The sequence below is a fragment of the Phymastichus coffea genome, unplaced genomic scaffold, assembly GCF_024137745.1.
Source record: "Phymastichus coffea isolate CEN01 unplaced genomic scaffold, Cenicafe_Pcof_1.1 PCOF00218, whole genome shotgun sequence".
Classification (NCBI taxonomy): Eukaryota; Metazoa; Arthropoda; class Insecta; order Hymenoptera; family Eulophidae; genus Phymastichus; species Phymastichus coffea.
In genome coordinates this window covers 63,771-87,923 of record NW_026707029.1, presented here as the reverse complement: position 1 = coordinate 87,923, position 24,153 = coordinate 63,771, and the positions used below count along the sequence as shown (strand labels likewise).

General features: G+C 41.8%; 2 protein-coding genes across 3 annotated transcripts in view; one reads left to right on the top strand and one right to left on the bottom strand.

Moving 5' to 3' along the window:
* LOC131674173 (bicaudal D-related protein homolog) overlaps positions 1 to 18,015 on the bottom strand; it is a 31,479-nt gene extending 13,464 nt beyond the window's left edge. For both annotated transcript variants that reach the window (XM_058952682.1, XM_058952683.1), the window contains exons 1-2: positions 17,588 to 18,015; positions 13,859 to 14,256 (exon numbers count right to left, since the gene is read on the bottom strand). In XM_058952682.1, the coding sequence (XP_058808665.1) occupies positions 13,859 to 14,101 (243 nt within the window). In that variant the 5' untranslated portion in view covers positions 14,102 to 14,256; positions 17,588 to 18,015. The remainder of the gene's footprint in view (positions 1 to 13,858; positions 14,257 to 17,587) is intronic.
* A 2,384-nt stretch (positions 18,016 to 20,399) lies between these two features.
* LOC131674174 (coiled-coil domain-containing protein 63) lies at positions 20,400 to 24,096 on the top strand. Its single transcript, XM_058952684.1, has 7 exons — positions 20,400 to 20,540; positions 20,834 to 21,458; positions 21,526 to 21,860; positions 21,970 to 22,193; positions 22,271 to 22,533; positions 23,317 to 23,603; positions 23,900 to 24,096. The coding sequence occupies exons 2-7, from the start codon at positions 21,108 to 21,110 to the stop codon at positions 23,937 to 23,939; spliced, it is 1,500 nt and encodes a 499-aa protein (XP_058808667.1). The 5' UTR covers positions 20,400 to 20,540; positions 20,834 to 21,107; the 3' UTR covers positions 23,940 to 24,096.
* Positions 24,097 to 24,153: the final 57 nt, after the last annotated feature.

The following is a 24,153-nucleotide window of genomic DNA, read 5'->3' as shown; positions in this document are numbered from 1 at the left end:
GAACTTTCCGCGGTGAAAACACGCGATGACGACGCTTTGCGCGCGATCTTTTGCGCAATGCTCGTGTACCATGGGCTACTCCACACTAAACGCTGTGATTTTTCTGCCGCCGAAGACAAATCATAGAGTAGACAGAATTTCTCGAGACTGAAATTAATTGTTGGGACTAATGCCGCCTTGTTCAGTTTACAGGTGGAGAGTGCGTTTATTGAAATGTCTTTTCTTTTTTGTACACGTGCATCAAGGAAGCATACATCTACGCGTGTCTCGCAGTATTTCATCATTCTAATCATCACTTATTCTCGAAAAGGTTTTCCTTTTGCACATGAACCAATCAACGCTTAAGAAAAATGTTTTCGAAAAAAGGGGACAAGAACGTGTTTATCGATCGATACACCTACAAGCAGGTCGAAATTAGGGAATCGCGTGTCGGGAACTGACGAAATAGATGTTCGCGACTGCATTTCTATACGAAGCCCTTCTGACACGACGGTGAGAGACATGAGGAGAACGAAAACTGAAAAGTACCGCGATGACACAATTACGCTGGGCGATTTTCGAAAGAACGAGTTGTACAAAGGAAAAAGAAACTTTAATTGCGGAAGTGAGTTAAATCTTTTTTTTTGTGTATGAATGGCGGATCGTCAGTAAAAAAGAAAGAAACATTTATGATACTTTTTTATTTCCATCTGTGCATGGTTGTTAAAACGATTACAATTGACACGAGATCTTTAAAATTAAAAAGAAGGGATTCATCATTAGACATCGCATTACAACCTTGATCAGCATATAATATCGATAATTTAAGTGTTAAATCGAATTATAAATATTAAAAAAATTTTAAAAAATAAATAAAAAATTGAAGGTCACTAATAGAGAAATGAATAATCATATCTGGCAATAACCCATCGATTGGCACACGAGAATATGCAGGTTAACATCGACCACACGATTCCGTCATCATCCTCGCATTGATTGTTTCTTTCCATCGCGTGCGCGTGTACAGGTGCGGGAAAATTACAGATGTACTTAGCAAGATGAGCACAACCGATCATTACGCATCGGATGCTGCCAATAATAAACTATTGTTCGCTTTGGGATCGAGTTCTTAGAAAGTTGACACGGAGGCCTTTCATTCTCTCGATGAAAGTTTAATTGATCCCCCGCTCGCCATTGAACCAACTTCCATCCCAGCCCCGAATTGGAATTCAAATAAGAGTGGATTTTGATCAAGACGACATTATACGTATCATTACTTTCTCTTTCTCCCGTGCGTTTGTCATACGGAAGTGCAAACATTTGGAAACCCTTCACATATTTCTTTTGGGCGATTATTTTTAATGCGTATCATAAGTAGCCGATTCTCATTAAATTCTCAATGACGAAGATTAATAAGAATATGTCATCAGCAGGCAGCAGCATCATCATCTAAAATTAACTCTCTTTCTCGGTGAGGTAAGCTATGCTATTAGCAGCAGAGTGCTATTCAATTAAATCGAGCCATGCATCTCGATGCGGAGCATCCTGTGTCGCTCGACAAACGATTTACTTTTCGTAATCGCATATACAGGCCTATAAATAATTTATAACATTCGCCGTGCGCTCGAGAAAAATAAAAGCCAGCGCGCACGACGTTTCCTACATAGGCCTATGTAATTCAAGAAAGCCGTAATTTAATATTGTACACTATTCCAAGGAATGCCTGATACACGTGTACCTATATATGATCGGGAGATAGAGAGCGAATGTAATGTGTTTCTTTTACACCAGATTGATGTACGATGTTTGTTTTGTTCTTTAAGCTTTGCGCCTGCGGATGGACTTCAAGTCGACTGCGGGAAAACCCCTCGGACGTTTACGTGCGTGGCTGCAAACTCTGAGAACAGAAAGCCAATCGGAGGCAGTTACTTTCTCGAGCTTGCGTTAGCTTGAATGAATCGCTTTAACCTCGATGATTTTCACAAAATCGTGCGCGGCTTACGCAACTCGGAGAAAAATAGATAATTGCGCAACGCAAACATTTCATTATTCCGCGAGGATAATAAACAGCTTAAGGTCCGAGCAGACGTTGAAATTTCACAAATGACCACGAAAGGGCCAACGAACTTGGCGGTTGTTTGCACAAGATATCCGTCAGCTGTAAATTTTAATTCCCGAAACGAAAAGTAATTACGTTAACGAGCGAAGTGACGATAAAAATGGACGAATGTCCTGTCTGCGCGATCGTCGAAGCACGGAAATGACCGAAACAGAACGACGAGCCGCAACTTTCTCCGAGCCGCGCGACATCTTCTAAAAGTGCGTCGTGTACAGCAGTGGGTCCGCGGGCAGAGCTTTCGCGCGTCGCGTCGAGTTTACATTTGACACGCGCGACAATTAGGGCCGACACCTTCTCCCGCCAGAAAAATCTCACTTTCCCGCGGTGACAATCGGCAGGCAATTAAGCCGCGCGTCGCGGAAGTGAAAGACAGAGGAAAGAGAGAAAAGAGCAACAACAATAAGAACAGACCAACTTCGCCTTTTTAAGGATCGTAGAAAAGCCACGCTGTTATATACATATATACGCGCGAGGCCTTTTGTTTCGCGCGCACGCCCATACATATATATATATATGGGTTGAATAAGTGGATTATATAAAATTGCGACTTTTCTTTCAGTTCACTCGCTAGCCGTTACTCCTACGCGGCAACGTTGGATCGTCAATTTTTGACGCTATTGCGAAACGCGCGATACTTTGCAATGCAAATCGTTTTGCTTTCCAACTGCACTACGACTGCGATTGCAAGAGATAACACGCCGCATCATTTGTACGAGAAAGCGAATAAGTAAAACGTGATACATCTTTGAAGGCAAGTGCGGCCAGCTTTCGTTTTCTTCCTTCGTGCTCGTCAATTTTACCAACTCAATCGCACCGGTCAAAGGCACCGATACCACTGGCTTTTATCGTAAGCCCGAAAATAAACGTGGAGTAGCGCGTGGCCCGCAAAGCACGCTCCTCAATTTCCGGTTATTAATAAACCGAAAGGTCGGGCGCACTACTCTTTCGCTTGCGCTGCGAATCGCCAACTTACTTTCCCCGCGCGTCGGCGAGCAGACCGAGCGAGGCAGATAATCCACGCGAAAGTGCTCCTTCTCTGATAAAGGCGACGCTTCTGCGATCGTCGTTGGGAAAAAAAGCCGAGTGCCTCGCGCCGAAGAAGAAGCCTCCGAACGACAATCGAGTATCTGGCGATTTAAAAGCGACCAATTGTCGCGTTACCTTTTTTTTTCTTTGCCGATTCGACGCGGAGAGAAAGAGCAGCGCCGCCATTACGAAACGAGCGTATCGAGGATTCACGCGACATCTGACAGCGTCATCGTGATGCAACGAGCTGAGCTGCGATTATAATTAGCGCAATCGCTCTGCCAGAGGTGCAGCTCAACCGAAAGAAAGAACTTTGCGCCCGACAGATCCGCACCGTTCGCGTGTGGGGCGCGCGAGCATTAACGGCAAACAGTTTAGCCTGGGAAAATATGGATCGACATTGAAACTTGAGTATTCTCGTGAGATATGGTGTGTGTCCTTCCGCGAGGGATTACGAAAATCGATACGCTCCCGATAGAGGAAAATGATTAACGCGTTGGGTTGGAGTATTACATTTTACTTTTGTGGACAGTTTTTTCAATGTTATTTTCAACAGAAACGATAGTTTTATAGCGATCGCCTTTAAATAGGAAGTATCAGTTATGTCATTCTTAAGGCCATAGATAAACTTAAAAGTAGTTATTTTTCTTACGCGAACTCGCCAATTATCTATGACACACTTAAGTTGAAGTGTCGGTAAGATGTCTCGAGCTTGCTAAGGCTGAACGATTTACTCTCGAGTGTGAAAATAATTTTAAAATAAACTAAGTACATACAACGATATTCAATTAATCTGAAGATTATAATCAGTTTCTACCTTACACACGTTCCACATCTTTGGCGCAGAGCCTTTCAGCTGATCGCTATAAAAGCCTCAACAATGGTCGAGCCGTGCAATCTTTTGACCTCGCCGTTAAAGCTCGCGTTGCTGATTGCGCAAAAGGACTAGAATTCGGCTTGAATGCGCGATTGCCCAGCGTTCATTGTGAGCGAGCGAGGCGCTGAGAAAGAGCGTTCACGATTCCGCGTTTCGTTCCGTAAGGATTCGCCCGCGAGATTGGTATTCAAAAAAAAGGCAAGATTCCGAATTGCCAATGAGTGATTCATTTGCATCGGTGATTCACCCGAAGACGAGTTTATAATTATATAATGACGGTATATTTTCCAAATGCGGATATGCTTGCGAAAAACAAACACTTTTTTCGCACATGGTGGAAATCGATTGGAAATAGAGGTAGTACTTGTAAATAAAAGCATAATCGATGGAATTGTCTAGGGGTAAAAAAAAGTTCTTAGCGTAGTTTGTTAAACGAATGCAAAAATACGTCAAACGGCTCGTGACGGTAGTCGAATGTCGTGACGAAGCCAACCATGGCACTGTAATTGCCCCTCAGCAGTTCGATGGTTAAACCGGATATGAAGCTATATCAATAATTTCCCAGTATAACAACAACAAAAACATTCCGCATCGATTTCGACACACTTCACCGTTACACGATAAACTTATCATAGCTCTTTTACTTTACTATCCAGCAGAGGAAATTGCAAAAAAAATACAGACCAAGCAAATAAAGAATTCCTATCTTCTTGCCCTTTTAAGCTTGACCACAAATGGCGAAAAACCAATTGGATTCCGTTAGTTTCGAGCACACAATAGACGGAAAAAGATAGAAAAAAACTTTTTTTACATTCGACTGTACGATACGTTTATGAGTGACTGACTCATCGGAGTTTGTGTTTATTCGTTCGCCTTTTTTTTCATTTTTTTTTCTCTTTTTGTTAACTTCGGTAATAAAATTGTTGGCATGACTATTTTTTTACGTATGGTACACACGTAATTGGCTACACTATACTAACCGGTATTCCAACGTAACGATCAGATATTACATTCTTAGCACGTACATGCGTACACAATGCATCCTTCGACGAGGAATTCGATTACAAGTCGCGGTCGATCAATCGAGATAAAAGGCAAAACGATGTTCTTGATTGATAATGTTGAGGTACAGAATGAAATTTTCTTAGATGTAAGTTCGTCCGTTGAAGAAATCAGGTTAGCGAAAAAAAAATAGCACTACTCGAACTTCTGAATTCTGACGATCAACTCGCACTCCTCGCCAATCCAAATCACTGACAACACAAATCAAACGTCCCTGCTACGTTTTTCACAAAAATTCAAAACAATGCAAACGGCGCAATATAATTTTCCGCGACGTTCACCGAAAACAAAAGGTGTCTCCCGATGACTAACGCGCGGCAGGCGTGAAGATTACGTCACGGTAATGAGGAAAAAGTTTAAGGCGAAAAGAGAGCGGAAAGCATGGTACCGTTATAAGAGTGAATCACGGAAACTGTCACGTAAGTGCCTAATTCGCGTGTGAATTGCATCTTCAATCAGCTCGTGTAAGAGAGGAAAGAAAAGTATACTAAGATTACAATTGGGGTGTGGAGTAACGTTCTATTAAATCGGAGTCGGGCCCGAATCTTTGTTATGGAACAGGGCCAAATTTACGCTTCGTTGGAGCGCAGAGATAAGGATACGCGCATTCTCATTGTGGTGGGAAACTGATTTTTCGTTGTTGCACGTACACATCACAGGTATAAATCTCAAAGTGAATGTAGACAGCAAGATAGATAAAGAGAGAGAGAGAGAGCTAATTGGTCATTGTTACTTTGCTAGATAATGCAAATAAGGGCGAGTTGGGAGATTCAATCATAAGCACAAAAGTTCAACGAAAGGAAAAAAGGCAGTAAATCAATATAACGTTTCCGGTCGATTTCTTGCGCTTGGCAAGTCGGTCAAATGGGCCTTGAAGGAAACAATCGAAGAAATGAAAAAAAAGCGACATTCCGAAGCGATAAAACTTCCTCTTTCGCATTGGGCAAACGCTTCTCGAGCTTCCCTACTTTCGTTACTGCACTTAGTCAACTGAGACATTCAGGTGCCCTGATCGATTTCTGTTGTAACTTCGCTAGCTATGTATAAAAAAAGAGGTAGCGTAGGTAAATACGTTTTTTTATTGTTTTACTCGTGGATTTTTATTTGTTCAGGTTATTTCAATCAAAATAAATTAGACAATATTTTTTTATGGCTTGAAAAAATCATCAGTATGCAAGAGTTTTTTGTTGTATACGTATAAGAAAAAATTAACATTGAAGAGAATTTGTTTTTTATTCAATTTCGATATTAATTCAATATTTGATAACAACTAAACATGATAACTAAACAGACCTCAGATGCCGCAAATAGTAAAATGATTGTTAATTTGTCCACATCAAAATAAAATTTACTTCTTTCTTAAACATATCCTTCCACTTATATCCTACTAGTTCATTCTGCACATAAATCGTTTCTGCAGATGAAACAATCAATCTCGTTCCAAAATTTGTGTGAATCAAAACTGATTAGAAAATTTCGAAATCACCTTAAAACTCAGAATATTAGTGAGGTATTTGATAAGATGAATATCAATCGACAGAATCCAGTTTTAGCTTCTGCTGTTCTTTGTATGTTTTTCGATCAGTTGGATCTGAATGCATCGATATATAATTTGAAACAAATTACACAAGAAAATCACTATCCGCCCAGCTTACAGTTATGTATGACACGTTGTGTTGACAAAGTCCTTTTTAGGACTGTACTTCATGATTCTAATGTTTTATTAATAAATGTTTTATTATATATATGTTTTATTAATAAATGTTTTACTATAAATGTGTTTAATTTAATCCAATTAAAGTTGCGTTTCACAATGTACTATTTAAATGAACTTCCGGTTTCTGACAATGAAACGAGCTCTTTCGCATCCAGTTTCTCCAAGAAACACACTTACAAGTTTCATCAAGGAACTTATTAAATATCGAACGATTTTCACAACAATACCCTCCTTCATCAAAACCCGAACTTTCGCACGGATAGAAGCTCATCCCTGCATGTCAAAACGAGGGCGTTTGCCTTGAAAAAAATTGTTCTAACAAGGTTCTCATGCGCATGCACATGCAAACTGGTAGTTCATTTCTGCATGACCCTGTCCCGATTTTACCTTCTACGCTAAAGTTCGTATTGTCTTTTTTGTGCCTGATTTATTTTTCGTGCTACACAATAATTTGCAATTACACGTAACATCTGGTAACGAGATGACACTTTTCTCGCCAATCAAGGAGGTCGAAGAGGAGGTTGATTATTGTAAACGAGAGAAAATACTGCACGACAGCAACATGCTGTGTGTCTATTTTCAATCTTGTAATTGCCAGGGGTTATAACGAGTTGCTTTCTTTTATAAACTGGGAAAACTACTCGATAAATGTAGGTTAAATATATTTCGAATGCGAGTGAAATAAAAAAACCACACTTGCGTTGCTTGATAAATAATGCAATTTGTGTGCTGCATTTCAAATGTGATCTAGATTCTACGCCATGTGTGTGCGTATATTGTTGGTGGTCTTTTTATCTGGTGATAATTACGAAGGAATGTGCTAAGCCGACAAAACATTGTAAATACTTGGAATTCGCTTTGCTCTGCTAAATGTGCATCATCGTTTTATTAACTTTAATTACAAAGTGGCCTTCTTTTTGACTGAAAGAAGAGATTCAAGGCGTACAAACACACACACATACGTATAACTAATCACAAATCAATGCTACATAATCACTTTATTTTTTTCTTCCGCAAAGATATGTCACAACAAGAGATCGAAAAAAAACACAGCCCCTAGAAAATTTTTCCATCTGCAAGTGTGTTACAACTAATTTCGTCAGGATTTCAAATATTGCAAAAAAAACGTGCCATAAAAAAAAGTATATCAACAAAACCTTCACCGAGTTTCCACAGAAGTGTTTGTAATGAATAGTCTCGAGCCGCCAAAAATTACCTTTTCTCACTGTGTTAGCCTTTCTCTCTCTCTCTCACACACACACACACTCACACCCGTGAGCGTACAGGTTTGTTTATTAGCCGATTCATAAACCCTTTTCCCTGACACGTAACCAAGATATTTAACTACAAATGCACGTAATAACATGCCATTGCAAAGGAAACTGTATTATTCTACACGGTGGTGACGACAATGCAAGTTTCTGCTTAATTATCTGGTCTCGTGGATTTTGCGTATGCTTGTTTGATTGTCTCTCGAGCTGACGATCGAGTACCGGTTGCAATGATCGCGATCGACAAGTCACGTTGCAAATTTTGTTTGCCATCGCGACTCGGTTAGTGACTCGAACGCTCTGCACGTTATCTCGACGCTCTTTTCGCCGAGATCAACGCAACGATTGCAATCAGCAGCGGAGAAGCCGCATGGGAATTCCAGAATGTCTGGAGTCGCGCGACACTTCCGTGGATCCTCGTTGTGTCTCGTCGCGGTCGCAAACGCCCAATTAACCAGCGAATTGCAGGAAAAAGACGAGGCGCACACTCGAGGCGGATGCGCAACATTATGGCAACATTGCGCGAAGGGGAGCTAAGTTCTCGCGGTTGCGCAAAGCCAGACAACCGAGATTTCGCGCGCACGCGCGCGCGTGTGTGTGTGTGTATGCGCGCGAAGTTTGCACGAACGAGAGGCAAATTAGAGCGAAAGCCCACTTTTCGCAAGGCTGATCGCGCGTTCGCCACTCGGAAGCGCGACGCCCGACAAAATATAAAGCCGGGAAGTGCGATTAAGGCGAGCGCGCGGCCGAGGAGAATTATTTGCCTTTTACGACGAGATGAGCTTGTGAGAATTGAATGCAGTTCTTACCTTCGTATATTTCTACTACTATACAATATCATCTAATTCCCATTTGCGATTGGTATTATTGTTGGATCGACGAAAATTTACAGGTTTAATCGAAACACGCATCTGCAAAGAAATCATCACCGCCCACTAACTTATAATATCGATAGTACAACGAAAGGCAGTAAACGGAGAGAGGCGATCCCTTTATTGGTAGAAAACCACTATTATTGGAGTTTCTTATCCCCTCACACCAATTTTAGGCTGCATAAAACGTCAGTCTTAAAGATTGATGACTCTTCGTCATTAAAGGGTAAAGTACGAGCTGTCAAATCTAGCTTTGAAAAAATTTAAATCGTTGTAGAAATCGATCAATCGACAGTCAACTACGAGCGTCAGTAAAGTCGCGTAATTTTCGTTATTAGGAATGCGGTGTGCGGGGGCATTGAGACGATAAATACCCGCGAGAGTCTACCTTGGAGCATTTCAGCGAGGCTTGTTGAAAAGACGAACATCGGTCAAATTGGAGCGTTTACGAGTAGAGGTAAAATGATGTCGGCATCGACGTCTATGAATAAATAAAGCGGTGCAACTAAAAACTCGTGCTCTATTTTTGAAATGAAAATTGATGAACCATTTTTTTTCACTTTCCATGTCACTTTTATGATGATTATGCGCGATTAAAATCGACCCATTGATTAAGAAACTATTTTGAAAGAATTGAAGTACGAGAGTATTTCATAAAATTTAATTGCTACCCGGTCGGTGTAATTGCTACCTAGTGTGCAACTCCAAAATCATTTAACATACTGTGAAAAAGCAATTCCTTTTGTACCTCGACAACCTTGAATAACACAATCTAAAATAGTTAAAACTAACTAATATTGCCAGATATCAGGCCCATGAGTTACGTATTACAATTCACTAGCATTACGATCCGCCTCGCGTTAAATCCAATTTTCATTTTTTTCCGTTTGTCTGAAATGCTTGTGCGCGCGCAAACTACTTGTTCTGAAATTGGCGCGATAATTCACGGGAAGTCGTTGCCACGGCGACTATATCATTTCGAAAATCACAACGGAGAGACTTTCAACTTTCCGACGCTTATTTCTTTCCTTTTTTTTTTCGTTAGCTGTTCTGCGCAACTACGCTGTGAATGGTTGTCGCAATGCGAAGTTTGCAATTAATTAAAAGCGGACACGCACGAATCTTACATAAAAGCGGATACTTTATTAGCCGATCGAAAATCACACATATACAGACTGTACGCTCGTATCGTAATAAATATTTGCGATTAACGAATTGAAAAAATACAATCGACTGGCTTACACTTGTTCCATTACGCCGTGGAGGCTCGTCGTAACGCGCAGATTTTTTTCGAACCGAGGACAATAAGTATAACATTTTGCGGCGCGGACATTACGTAAAAAATTCATAAATTTCTTTCTTTCTTCCAAGCTCAATTTTCAGCGCAACCTGATATAATTGGCATCGTTCTTCGCTCGTTGACTTGTAAGCGTGATCTCTATCTATTTATATAGTGGCGCATCATGTTTTTGGTGACGTCCGGATGACTAATTAGCGAGTGTAGTACAGAAAAAGATATAAGTACTTTAAGAAAAACCCATTGTTAACAGCGCTGAGAGAGAGAGAGAGAGAGAGAGAGAGAGAGAGAGATCGACTGAATAAAAGAGGATTATATAGGAGATCGCGGTAAGGCAGCTTTTCTACTTCGATGCTTCCGATATTACGAACGCTTATGTAAAAGCCTTCCGAGCGAGATTAATTGCAAAATGTATCAACGCATGCGTTAGAAAGACGCGTGCAACAAACTGCCTTTTTTCCCTACGTATCTTTCTTTTCTACGAATCTGCGAAAACAATAGTCGTCATATACACATACACTCACAGCATTTTATTTTCTTAATTAGCGGTTTCACCAATCACTATAAGTGGTTTTGTACATTTTGCCGCGTGTATTGAGTTGATCGACACGTACGCTTCGTTTTATCAATCGTAATTGAGATATACACTGCAATGTTTATAAATTGTAAGAAAGCAAAACAGAGAAAGAAAAAAGTACAAACAAAGCGTTACACAACTTTCGAAATCGACTTTGCGACTACTCAAGCGAAACTTATATCAAAGAGGTTTCGTTCCTTCCGGCTCGCACAGAGAACGGTCAAATTTTTGAGCTTTTGATATGTGAACATGAGTACGGCAAATTGGATATTTTTACGGAGGATATGTATCCTTCCTCTCGGTTAAAAAATAAAAAAAACAGCGAATGAGAAAAGAGCAGCAAAACGTTAAGGTAATATATATATACACATATACAGACACATCCGTGAAGCGTGGTGCCGGGCATTGTGCACACATACGTACTCGCGAGTTGCCCAAGTAAGTGGCTTATTTCCACGCTTTCGTGACTTTCCTTGCGCGCGTGCCCAACGCAGAGGAACGAACCGTCGTTGTTCTCTCTCTCTGTCTTTCTCTCGGTTGCTTCTCGCAGGGAGTCGGCTGCCTTTTTTTTATCTGCGGACGAGTGCTATTTGTATGACTCTTTCTTCCTTTATCGAGAATGCACTGTTGCGAGTCAGGGAGGTCAACGGTAAAAATCCAAAACAATGACACGTGGCGGCCTTGATAAAACTGAAACGATGAATGGCGGAGGTGCAGTGCTGTGCTATCGGTGTTTATCTCTTTTGGGGGACGCGCGTGCTGTTTAACGGTACAAATTTGCCACAGTCGAAAGATTTTCTCATTTGAATCCGCTAATTGCTGCACGAGCTACTTCTCGATATGAAACTATACTTGGTTGAACGAATTAAGATTCTTATGCTCGAATTATGCATTTTTTTCCCGACAACGTGCACGCGTACAGATCGAAATTGCAGGGCTTAACAAACGAGTACTATCAATAATCGTCTCATCTCAGCGCGAATCGACGTGCATTTACGTGCTCGGATGATTTTGCAAAATCGTTGTAGACATCACTCCGCTTGCGAACCCTTTCGTGACTATCTGATGCAACACACTGGCACGTTTTCGAACCCGCCTTCGAAAGTTAAAGTAAAAAAAATTACACGTGCACGCCGGAGGTACGTCACGTGCAGGAGACGGAGAAAAAAACGAAGCAAGAAGGGCTGGTTAACGCGTGCATCGCCGCAAATCCACTTAAGCGCGTCTGTCTACCTACTGTCTGTCTCTCGCTTATTTTTTTTTTATCCGAAACCATATGAGCAGCTAGAGGAAACTTACGTGCGTGTGTCGTTTGGATAAATAAGCCAACAAACTTATTGCATTCTTTTGTCAATGATTTTTTTCGGCAATGAACGAATAATCAGACTGGCGTCGAAGGATTTGGTGAGAAGATTGAACAATAGATTGTAATTTGATTGAAAAAATTAATAATGAGGCAACGGAATAAAATGGTAAGTTTTTTTGAATGTAAATTGGAGGTTAGATACAGATTACGATTTTAATGATATATGACTAAGCAGCAAGCTCAAAAACGAATCATGGCTCTCATGAATAAATTTGCGCTTCCGAAATTTCGTCATTAATATTTCGTAAAACGCGTATATAGAACTTGAAGTCGCCGCGCTAACTGTTAAACGTCGCTCGGCAGATCTTCACGGTCAAAGCAGACTTTTGAACTCGATTATGACAGATATACTGAAACAAATTATGGAATCATTCTAATTGATATGTTAAGTGTCGTTAATGACTTTTGAATACACTTTTACCTTGAAACGAAACCATTGGAGTGCAAGCCGAAAAGAAAGAGAAAACGTCGATTTCGCATTTACATGTGAAATCTATTAGATAGAGGATTAACTTTGTTCTCAATCGGCTCAAAATTATAATGCAATGCACATTTCTAATCCTTCTTATTTTTATTTTGGGCCTTTGGAAAACAAAAAAACCTGAACGATTTTTAAAGGTGAAAAACTACTTTATCGTCTAATATGAAGTGGAAAACTAAATTGCATTATAGAGCGCGATTCGTTTCAAAATGCATGCACTTTTTACACTTGCTTCACTATATAAAGATCTTTCGTCCATTCAATTAACATTGAAACACGATTACTTCGCAACAATCGTCGTTGCGAACGCAAACAACCGCGAATTTTCACTTTTTTTTATTATTATATCTAGCGTGCAGTCACGATTACAATTAGATAATAAAATTTAAGCCCTGTGTACGCGAAATCGCTCGCCGAGTGCAGTAAACTACAAGTGAGCATAAAAGATTATAAGCAAGACGTTACAGTTTGTTATGTTTGTGCTGCTCGCCAGTGCAGCAGCTAGGACTTTCATTATTTTCATTCCGATTCACTTTCCAGAACGGCTGTGCACTTTGCCTCCTCCCACTGTGCGTAATTTCAGTATCATATGTATATATATATATATATATATATATATTTTTTTTTTTATCAGACCGTTAAAGATGAGAGTGACGTTTCGTTTATTTTATAGAATTTTCAAAGTTTTCTACGCGTCCAAAATATTTTTAACCTGGCAATTAGGAATCGCGTTGGCAATTAAACGGCTTTAAGAGAAAATGAGTAAACGCTAGTTAAGGTCTTTAGGTGTACATCGTAGTGTACGTGCTATTTCTGAAAGTAGCAATTGCCAGCGGGAGATTCAAAACTTTTTAAAATCTTTTAACGAGCGTAATAATAGCTTCTGATTGATTTACGTGTTGGCGATATACACGTGTAAATATTACTTACTGAGAGATCATTTTAAAACTTCCATATTTTCAATGAAGTTCACGGATGCTAACAAACATTTTAAATAATCTTTCTTGCAACCGCATATTAAGAAGACATATTTTCAAAAAAAAATTATGAACAAGACCAACGATTCATGCAAAATGTTTTCAACATATCTTATCTCTTGTCGTTATTTTGTACATCAGCCTAATGAAATTGGATGCAAAAGAAACCTCTGAAAAACTAAACTTTTCCGCAGTCTTTCTCACATTGCCGACGTACAACACAAAAAGTCAACTCACCTCAACCTTAGCAGCATAATTTTCAGCGAGAGCTTCGCTTTGCCTGGTGAGCTCTTGGTTTCTCTCGAGCAAGGCTTTACCGAGTTCCGCGGCCAACACGAGATCTCTCTCCCTTTGTCTGAGCAACTGCATCGGGTCTTCGCTGTTGATGTCTTCGTCGATGGAGGCGCTTCGCGTCTGAAGACTCGATATCATGTCCTCGAGCGCGTAGGACTCGTAGTTGCCGTCTTTTCTCGGCAACATCTTCTTTGTTTCTGTCGCTTGTTCTCTTCCACTTTTTTTTATCCCTTTTCGATTGGATTCTCCTACTGTCGCAAGTTAGCCGGTGCAGACAATCGTCTTCTGCTGCGCGCCCTGCGTCGCAGGAAGAGGAGCCGCATCACCCTGGTCCATTAGGCCTGCAACGTTTACAAACGAGGACGAGAGGGTGAGTGTCTTTGGAGGTTATAGTTTTGTTTGTTAGCGACTTTCCAAACGCGTCGACTTGAGAATCGACGAGTTTCGCGTCGGCACTTTATTCCACAACGTGGGGTCCTCCGGAGGGCCGCCCCCGTGACTACAATAGCGCTTACATCAGCCGCGAAATCGCGCCCGCGGCGAATCATCCTCGAAACAGCGGAGATACCTCCTGTCCAATTAACGTAAAGAAACAGGCACGGCGCTCGTGAATAAATCACGTCTCTTTAAGGAGACTTGTTTGATTTGATTATGGAACGCCTGGAGGTAACGTCGTGAATCGAAGTCTGTCGATAAGTGCAGCGCGCGCGGGCTCTTCTTTATAAAGCTTCGTGTTTCTTTTTTTCCTCTCTACTGTACAAACGTCAAAGAGTAATGTCGGGGTTGATTTACTTAAGATGATAAGAAGGCTAAAGCAGAGAGGTTGAAAAAGTCTTATGGTTCGAGTGCTCGTGGGGATAGTCATTTACGCAGAATTTCATTTTGTGTGTGTGTCTACGTGAAAAAGTCTACAATGTTTGCTAGTATAATGAAACTGCGAAAAATTTATCATTCATCGATACAATTATAATGACGTTGCTTTGCAAGAAAAAAAAGCCAAAAATGGTTACCCTGAAATTGGATTTAATGAGTTTTCTAATATTAGCCTCGTTATTTACAGAAGAAAGAACGTCTTTGTTCTAGCCATTGGAAAAAGTTACGTCTATTATGTGCTATTAACGAACATAATTATAGTTTTGACTAGTTATAGCATTTGCATAACGGTTCTTAATTACGTGAACATTAATGTGTACATCAACTCAATGCTCACTGTCACGTGGGACATCTTCGATGTGAAAATTTTCTCTCGATGTCACTCGGAAAACCCACAGCGCTCATCATCCTTATCGCACAGAGCCTCGACAGTGACTTTGAAAAGCGCTCGGAAATTTTTTCCCACGTTTACACGCGAACGCACCAATATGTAATGTTCCGACGAGCCTCAAGTTCAACGCCACGCGCGTCGGATAATGAGGAAAAAAAACAGACGGAGGGTCGACAGGTGGTATCGCTGCGCACCTATCTGTGTTTGTGAACTACCTCGCCTCGATGATTATCTGTGCGCGACACTGTATTTTTGCGTTCTCGTTCGTTATCTCTACAGGGTACTGCCAAGGGCTCGATTTTTTTCTCGTTACGTTGGTGAATGATATGGAATAGCGAATATTTTGCAATGGCGTTTCGTTTCATCGATCTCTTGTTTGTTGCAACGAGTTTTATGCAGTTGCACAATTTTAACGATACGTAGCATTGCAAAACGCATGATGCATTTTTATTGTTGAGAGCTACTATACGTTTGGTTGATGATCAGACAAAACCGAACAGCGTTAGTTTGTTTTTTATCTTTAGGTTGTCTGGATATGATTCTAAAATAATAATAATTATAATAATAATAGTGCGTTCTTTCATGCAGTTAGCTTCAAATTTATTTGACAGTTATCGTCTAAACGCTGTATCGTTAATTTAAAAAATTCATTCACGATTATCTTAGGAAAATTAGCCATTTCCGATAACCGATATCGTCATCTTTTAGCGTAATGTTTTAAATGCAATATTACGTCACTACAATATGGCAGTCACAGGCAAGAAAAGAAAAACGTGATAAATTCTGCAAGAAAAAAAACTCCAAGCTCAATTACCTTTTTGCTTATCGTAAATAATAATTTACAAGTGGTAGGTACACTGTCTGAAGTGTGAGTCACGACGGCGAACCGCACTGCATATCTGTATCTCGACTGATAATTTATACATAAAAGAAAAAAAAATCACTTTTATGGAAGCGATCCATTTCGATAATCAAATGCCACGTGTGTGTGAGTGACATAGTAAGTGAATGAGCGAGTGAGTGTGTGCAAATAACATTGTCGATAAATCACGTTTTTCGTGCCAAATTTCTCTTGGACCCATACCAAAAATAATATAACTTATGACAGTATCGAGCCTATCGTTTCGTTTTCCACGCACGCACTTGTACAGAAAAAACCTTTCTATTAGAAACCTCGTTACGCTTACTCTCGCGATCCAATGCCAATAAAAGATAAGCCGATCTGAAAATCCTCTTGTCCTTTGCGTGATTACCGCGATGAAAAAGAAAACACTCAAACCTCGCGGCCTACTTGTACAGTACCTACTGAAATTCGATCGAAACGACTAACCCACAGGCAACACTTCCGCCGAGGTTAGGCACACAACCAGCCAGATGTTAGACTCCACGTCGACTTCAATTATATTTTCAGATGTTTATTTTATACCAAAAAAACCGTTATCTTTATCTAGGCGCGCGAAATTTCGCACGCTTATCATTTAAAAAATTATCACATCACTCGTAATCACTTTATCTTCATCAATAAATAATTTTAGTCAACGGTTGCAGACAATATAAACGCACACACGTCAGCAGTCGTGCATAAACGTAAATTATACCACCTACTCAAAATAACATATGCATTCTCTAAACCATCTGCTTTGGCTTGCCACTTTTACCTGGAATAATAGGTTTTTTTCTAACGCGCTTATTAACTGGCAGGCGCGGTGATTAAACATGCAAACGAAAAAATGTTCATGTCGCTGATCCAGTTGCACATTCTCGCGATCCATACAAAAGAATGTATATAGCAACAAAAAAAACAATTCGGTCAGTCACGTGCGTGGCACTTGTTGAACGCCGATACTCTCTCTCTCTCTCTCTCTCTTACGGATGAACTTATGAGGTTGAATTTTTTGTATCAAAGATTCGTATTAGCTATGTAGTTGCGGAAAACCTGGCATAGAAGATTGACATGTGTGTTGGGTTTTTCCTTTTATCGCAGCTGATTTCAATAATTAAAGGCGTCTTTCATGTGGAATGAAAAGTGTTGAGGTAAATTGGTTTTATTACGTAGCTAGCGTGTGTTGGTACTGCGTATTACAATTTATCTTTTAATTAAATTGATTGAATTGACTGATGCGCGTAACAAATATTATTGTTTAATTATAAAACGTGCAAATTAATATCTGTATCGAGGAAAACATTTGCGACAGTAAATAAAACCTTTTCGAGTAAACGTGAGCTACAGTAAAAACTTGCGATTACAATGCTAAAATCTTCGTCGAGAAAAAATAAAAAACTTAAGAAAAATGATTCGTTTATTATTGCGTATATTTATCCGAACAAAACTCGTTCTCCCCATCCAAGAAAACAATATAGAAGCCGCCTCGTGCACTTTGGTACATTAAGCGTTCCAAAAAACTCACCTGTAAGGTATGCTTTAAGCTGGGTCCCACTCTCTTTCAGATGAGTCGATAACTGCCGGCAAACCGACAGTCTCTACGAAAAAATTCACACAACAAGGGTAATTGAATAGTGCGTCGTCGTCTACGCCAGGTAGCTTGTAATTCAAGGAATTTGCGGCAACAAATGTTATTACGTGGCCGCGACGAGGACGACGACGACGACGTTAACCAAGAGTGTCGCGACCACCGAATCTTGATCGATTTACACTTCAAACGCGGGGTGCCCGAAATCAAATCCGGGATTCCGCGTTTTGCATCAAGTCAAACGTTAACGACACAACACTTAGGCTCATGCCACCACTCGCACACCGCGAGTATATATAAACATAAACACTGTGTTAAGAAAGCCTAAACATACGTTTACTCTCGCGTACGAGAATACGACATGAACGACGGTCGGCCAGGTACTGAACCAACTGAACTGACTAGAGTCGCGCTCAGCTTGAGCTCTACACTCTCTCCCACTCCTTCTTCCTCATTCGCGGCGCTACACGGTTGAAAACTAGCTCTATAGTATCTGCTGTTTGGCCGACTCCTGCGATGACTCACTCGCTCGCGCGGCTCTTGAAAATTGCACAGAATCACGATGAAATTGGTTATTATGGTTTCGAGTGTGCCGATACTTTGTTCTATACGATAGATTCGACGAGGTCATTTATCCACATTTCTAGACTCGTTTTTTTTTAAGCAGTCTTCGCTAAAGATTATAACTATAGTTAGACACGGGTTTTAGAACGATTAGCACTTGCTACAAAGGTATTTTCATTGAATATTCGTTTTGAAAGTATTTCTTTTTTCTTTTCTTCTTGTAAATTTCACCCCAAGAGTTCATCTAACGAAGCTATCGCTCTTGTACCTACATTAATCGCGGTCGTAAGTCGTGTTATCGTCTTTGTCCTTTCAATTTCGACCAATGGACTAATCGAATTAGACATTCGCGCGTATTTTACCTTTTATTATCGCAGAAACTTATAAGCACGGGTTTTTATGTATCTAATTTAATCGAACTAAAGGTTTCGCTCGTTTCTTTCTCGGCACTTCATTCTTTACGATCTGCGCGCCGACGCGAATGTCGAAATAGGTATAGTCATTTTAATACCATACGCCTTTTTAAAGCTCAGCGCTGAACGTTAATTTTTTTATTCCCTGGCTGGGTTCTCGTAAACATTGGCAATGTAGCTCCCCGTGACTTTCGCTGGCGCGCTCTCATCAAAGGCGGGTAATTTTCACAAGCGGAATACACCGGCGCAAACAGACGTGGACTCACAGCGTCCATTCGATCGCGCCGAAACGTCCTTGCCCTTGGCGTGCACGCGATCAGAACTTCGTCCCTCCGGGATGGAATACATTGTTAACGAGCGAACGGTTGCAGTCTTCGTGTTATGCTTATGCATACACCGCAAATAGGCGACTTCTCCGAATCATCGCATATGCATCGATGAACCGGGCAGCTTCGCTGCTTCTTTTTTCGATGCTTTCGATCGAGCCAATCAGTCGCATCCGACGTTGTACGATCGCGCAGATTGCTCTCACAGCGCTTTTGCGCGGAAAAGTACGCGCCACGAGAGAAAGCCCTTGCATAATTCATTTGATCGCGTATCGAGAGAAAAAGAGCCAAAGAATTTCGGGAAAATGAAAATTTTATTTCCATTGCGTAAATGCGTTGACCTAGATTCTCGCGTCGATCCGATGCCCGCACGAGTTAGCGGCCTGATCCCTTCGCCGCCAAAGTAAACATTTTACACTAGTTTGTGGAAAGTGCGAGTGAAACGTCGTTACTGCTCACTCCCATCTGTCGTTTTATTAATATAAGCTATATACGTGGACGCGACTTCGGACTCGGTATCGTCTTACGTTGTTTCATTTTCATCCGATGCCTATATATACTTTCCAATCAGTGAAACGCCACAGAGATTTTTTCCTTTGCCGAACGCTTGTGGTTGGGTTACGTACCTCGTCACCTCCTGCATTTCAATGATTAAACAGATCTTAATACTGTACACAGACTTGGGACATCGTGACTGATCGTATTGATTTATAGAACGTGACTTCCACATAGGAATTTTAACGTGAGTGTATTTTGTTCGTGCTTTGATCGACTGTTATATAAAACTTTTTATAAATAGATATTTAAATAAGGCAGACAGCTATTCGTATCGTTATTCATGTGTCTACATGACCCACAAATTTCCAAATTTTATCGTTCGGTATATGATCTCATTCCATTAAACGTCCGTTGACCATCGAAATTGGCATGATACAAATTATTCGAAAACGAAAGCTCTAGAATTGAATACACAACGCTCGAACTCGAAAGATTTTGAATAAAAGTTTCATTGTTTTATCCTGTCAATGGCTGCAACAGTGCATCGCAACCCCATCGGTTACGCAATAAATCCCAATAAATATTGCTTGCGTCGCGACGCGCGAGCGCAGCATTACTCGGCGGTATATTTCGGTCGCCGTCGCAACGGGACCGATGTAACGATCAAGCGGCTGTCCGTGGCAACCGGGAAAAAAAGTGCGCGGAGCGCATCAGCTGCGATAGACGGAAATATAACGCCACGCAGCTGTGTCGCAAAGCCACACGCGCGCCGACGCGCGTACAGCTGTTCGGCCGCCACGCGACCCGCGTACGAGCGAGATGCCGATGAATTGTCGTCGAGAGGAAGTTCCGGGCATTGTGAAGTGAGCCACGGCAAGGGTTGCCCTTTGAGGCACCTTTGCGCTCGAGAAGTGTGTGTAGGTGTAGGTGTAAGCGATCGGTTTCTCGTGTTATATATCTGCGCGTGCCTTATACTCGACCGGAACTTTCTTTCCCGGGTCAGATGTCGAGATATTGACTACCGTTGCCTGGTTATTTGGATTTATTGCGTCTGTCGCGAATAAATTACAGCGAGGATGCGTATCGAGGGTAGTAAGTGGCAGGCATCGTATCATTCATTTGAACGACGACACTAAAATACGTTCGTAAATTTGTCTTGAATTATGAAGCAATGGTTCTCAAGCGAGGAACATTATTCTTAATTTAAGAGTAATTGATATAAGCACGCAGCAAATGGTATTTTTACAGATAATTTGATTTTCACGTGAAAGTAAGATTGAAATAACGATCGTTAAATTTGTTTTAACAATCGGCGAATCAATAGCGTGCTGCCTGCACGAGCGGTCCAGCGAATTTGAAGAACGATAATTGTCCAATTACAGCAGCTCCGAGTGGAAGAACCGTGTGGTCTGAATAACTCGTGGTTCGACGGACGCGCACACGGACTGCTCATCGTCCTTTGTATTGTCCGTAGTCACAAAAGCCGCACTCCTATAGCTGCTCGTCGCGCCTATATCGCATAGAAGCGAGTGACCGTTGAAACGTGTAAGGTATAATCATTAGACCGCCCACACACGCGCTCAACCGAGCATCTGCCTGCCTTCGTTTCCTTTTCTTCTTTGTTTTTAGAAGTGAAAAGAAAAATCGGCCGCCAAGATGATGATCAGAGCGCAACCGACGCAAGACGAGTACGAGCTCGAGACGATGGCAGAATCGGAGCTGTTGCGTCTCAAAAGGCAGTACCGAATCATGGAGAACGACCGAGTCGCTTACGCCGAGGAGGCGAAGAATCAGCTGAGAAACCAACGGAACTTGATCGAGAGGTTGGAGCACGAGAAAGCCGAACTGGTGTTGGCCATCAAAGCGGCCAAATCGCCGAATAATACGAGGAAGGACGAGGCAATGAGCACGGAGATGAGGAGACTGTTGGAGAAGAGGGCCAAGTTTGTGGAGCAGATACAGAAGGAGCGCCAGCAGATCGACGAGCTGCAAGAGCAGATCATCAAGGCAAGCTGCGGGTCGTCTGGGTCTCGAGCGCGCCAGACGCATTGCGATCAACGTCCAGTCGTTCCAGATCTCGAAAGATGTCGACGGGCTAAAGCTGAGAGTTCGCACGGATCACCAGCTCAAGGAGACCACGTCGAAACACGAGCGCCTGATAAGCATCCTGGAGAATCGTCTCGAAGTGGCGACGAGGCGCTTCAACGTACTGGCGATGGACAACGCCAAGCTGCGAATGGAGATCGACAGTTTGCTCAAGGAGCGCGCCCAGTTCAACGCGCTCTGGATGCGGCTGAACGGCCAGCTGAGCGCCGGCAAGCAAGTGATCAACGACCTGATCGAGCAAGCGACGATCACCTTCAACCAGCGCGACGAGGAGATCAACAAAATTAACGCGCTCAAAGAGAGGTCAGCGATGACGAAACCGCTGTTTCACGGCTGATCGCTGCCGAGCGAACGCGCGCTCGCGACGCAGCAAAAGGTACGCGTCTACGAGGCTCCCATGGCTCTTTTGCAGGGGCACCCGAGACTTGAAGAACCACACATCGGAGATGTGCGAGCTGCAGCGCACCATCGACAACGAGATGAAGCTCCAGGAGTTTCTGGGCGTGAAGGGCCAGTACCGCGAGATGAGCGATCTCAACGCCAGGAAGGACGCCGAGAAGCAGGCCAAGCGTGCGGCGATGCGCGACAAAATTGACAATTACAACCGCATACTCAACCTCATCAAACAGTTCACCGGTGCGCTCGCGCCCAAACTCAACTCATCGGTCCAAGTGCTCTTCGCGCCATTACAAGAGACTCGCGTCTGGTCGCAGGGGAAGAGGAGATCGACAAGCTCACGGCGCAGTTCCTCAAGCAGGAGGAGGAGAACTTTGCTCTGTTCAGCTACGTCAACGAGCTAAACGACGAGCTGGAGGGACTGCAGTCTCGCGTGGCGCAGCTCAAATCGGCGATCGACGAGGCTCGGGCTTTGAACGTGCACCGAGGCCAGAAGCAAACGGAAACGCTCGAGACCATCGCCAAAGAGCTGCAGGAGCAAACTGAGCTCGCCGATGCTGCCGAAAGCCAATTGACCGAGGTATCGTACCTTAAGCTACACTTCTTCATTTTAACGGGTCTCGCTCGATGTAATTTTTCGTCGTCAAAATGAAGTCACGTTTTGACAATGTCACTCCGGAAACATTAAACTTCATAAACCCTGTGGCATAAAAAAAACGTCTAAATTATTGGCTCGTTTGTCAATACGCGCAGCAATAAACGCGTCGGCAACAACGACGTACCTAGAAGCTTAAACAGTCCGTCATTATTTAGCCGTGCTCTCGTCTTACAGAGAAAAAAGAAGGAAGGGAGAGAGAGAAATACAACGCCGCACGCGTGAACGATGTAAAAAGTGCCCGTCTCAGCCATGCATCTACAGCGTCAAAGTACCAAGATAATCTCTTGGCCATAAAGCACAAAGACCCCGTACTGTTTCACACGTTTTTTTGTACTATTTTTTAACCGTTTTTTACTATCCCCATTTGGATGATTAATCATTTTCAATTCCAAACAACACTTGAATTGTGACAGTCTTTGTAGAGCTTTATGTAACATACATATGATGATTTTTTAATATTTACGGAAAATATGTGAATCTATAATCGATATAAGTAATTATTGCATTTTCTATATACTTATAATAGTACATTAGGAATGTCAACAATTGGAAAGAAAACAATAACTGTCCATCACATCGCAATGACAAAAAAAAAGTATCAAGCAGCATTAAACAGTATGATGGACAATGAGATTGAACCAATAACAATCAATTTATTCGTCGCACGTCGCAACGAAATAATAACAATTGCAAATGTCTCGACAGTGCAACGACGTGATTGATAAACTGCTGAAAGGCGTGGAGAGCATGTTCCACGCGATTCGATGCGATAATTCGCCGATCTTGGATTTACTTGGCGAGCAGCAGCAGGTGACGACTAACAACGTGATGCTATACTTGGGCATCATCGAGAAGCGTCTGGCGGAAATGATGCACAAAATGCACTGGATCGATCGGACGCAGAAGGCGGAACTGCGCCTCGACGAGAACAGGAAGCCCAAGCTTCAGGTTCCCCAGCTCTCCAGTATCGCCCCGACTCAGCCCTGCGCTCTGTAAGTATCGCCTGTAAACCCTCCCTCTGTGCGCGACTGTGGTAATTGATATATTTTATGTAGAATGATGAAGAGCTACGCGAAGGGTATTGGATTTGTTTTTCACTTAGGCAACTGTGTAATAGCGTTTCACATAGTAAACATAGCTAGCTGTGAATGTAATTATTCGTATGACGTTGTACGGTGTTAAAGTTAGTTTTTTTGTATTGTTAGCTTTAGTAGTAATGTAGAGTTTTCATGTACATGAAAGAACTGTAGATTGTATAGATAGATTGAATTTCACGATCATTTTACAGAATCATTTCAGGAAAATCGAACCAACATATACTAGAGTGACAAAAGATCTAAACGTAAAGAAAAAATTTAAAAAAATGAAAATATTATCCAAAAGTGCTTTGTCGCTTGATCGCGTACGATCGCGTGTGTATATAATTTTCTTAATACGTAAAGATGCGTGGAGAAGGAAGAAATGCAAGTTGTGGTAGAAGGTCTGGAAATCCCATTAACTATCGACGAGACGAAGGAAAAGTTAGAGCAACGTCTTCAGCAC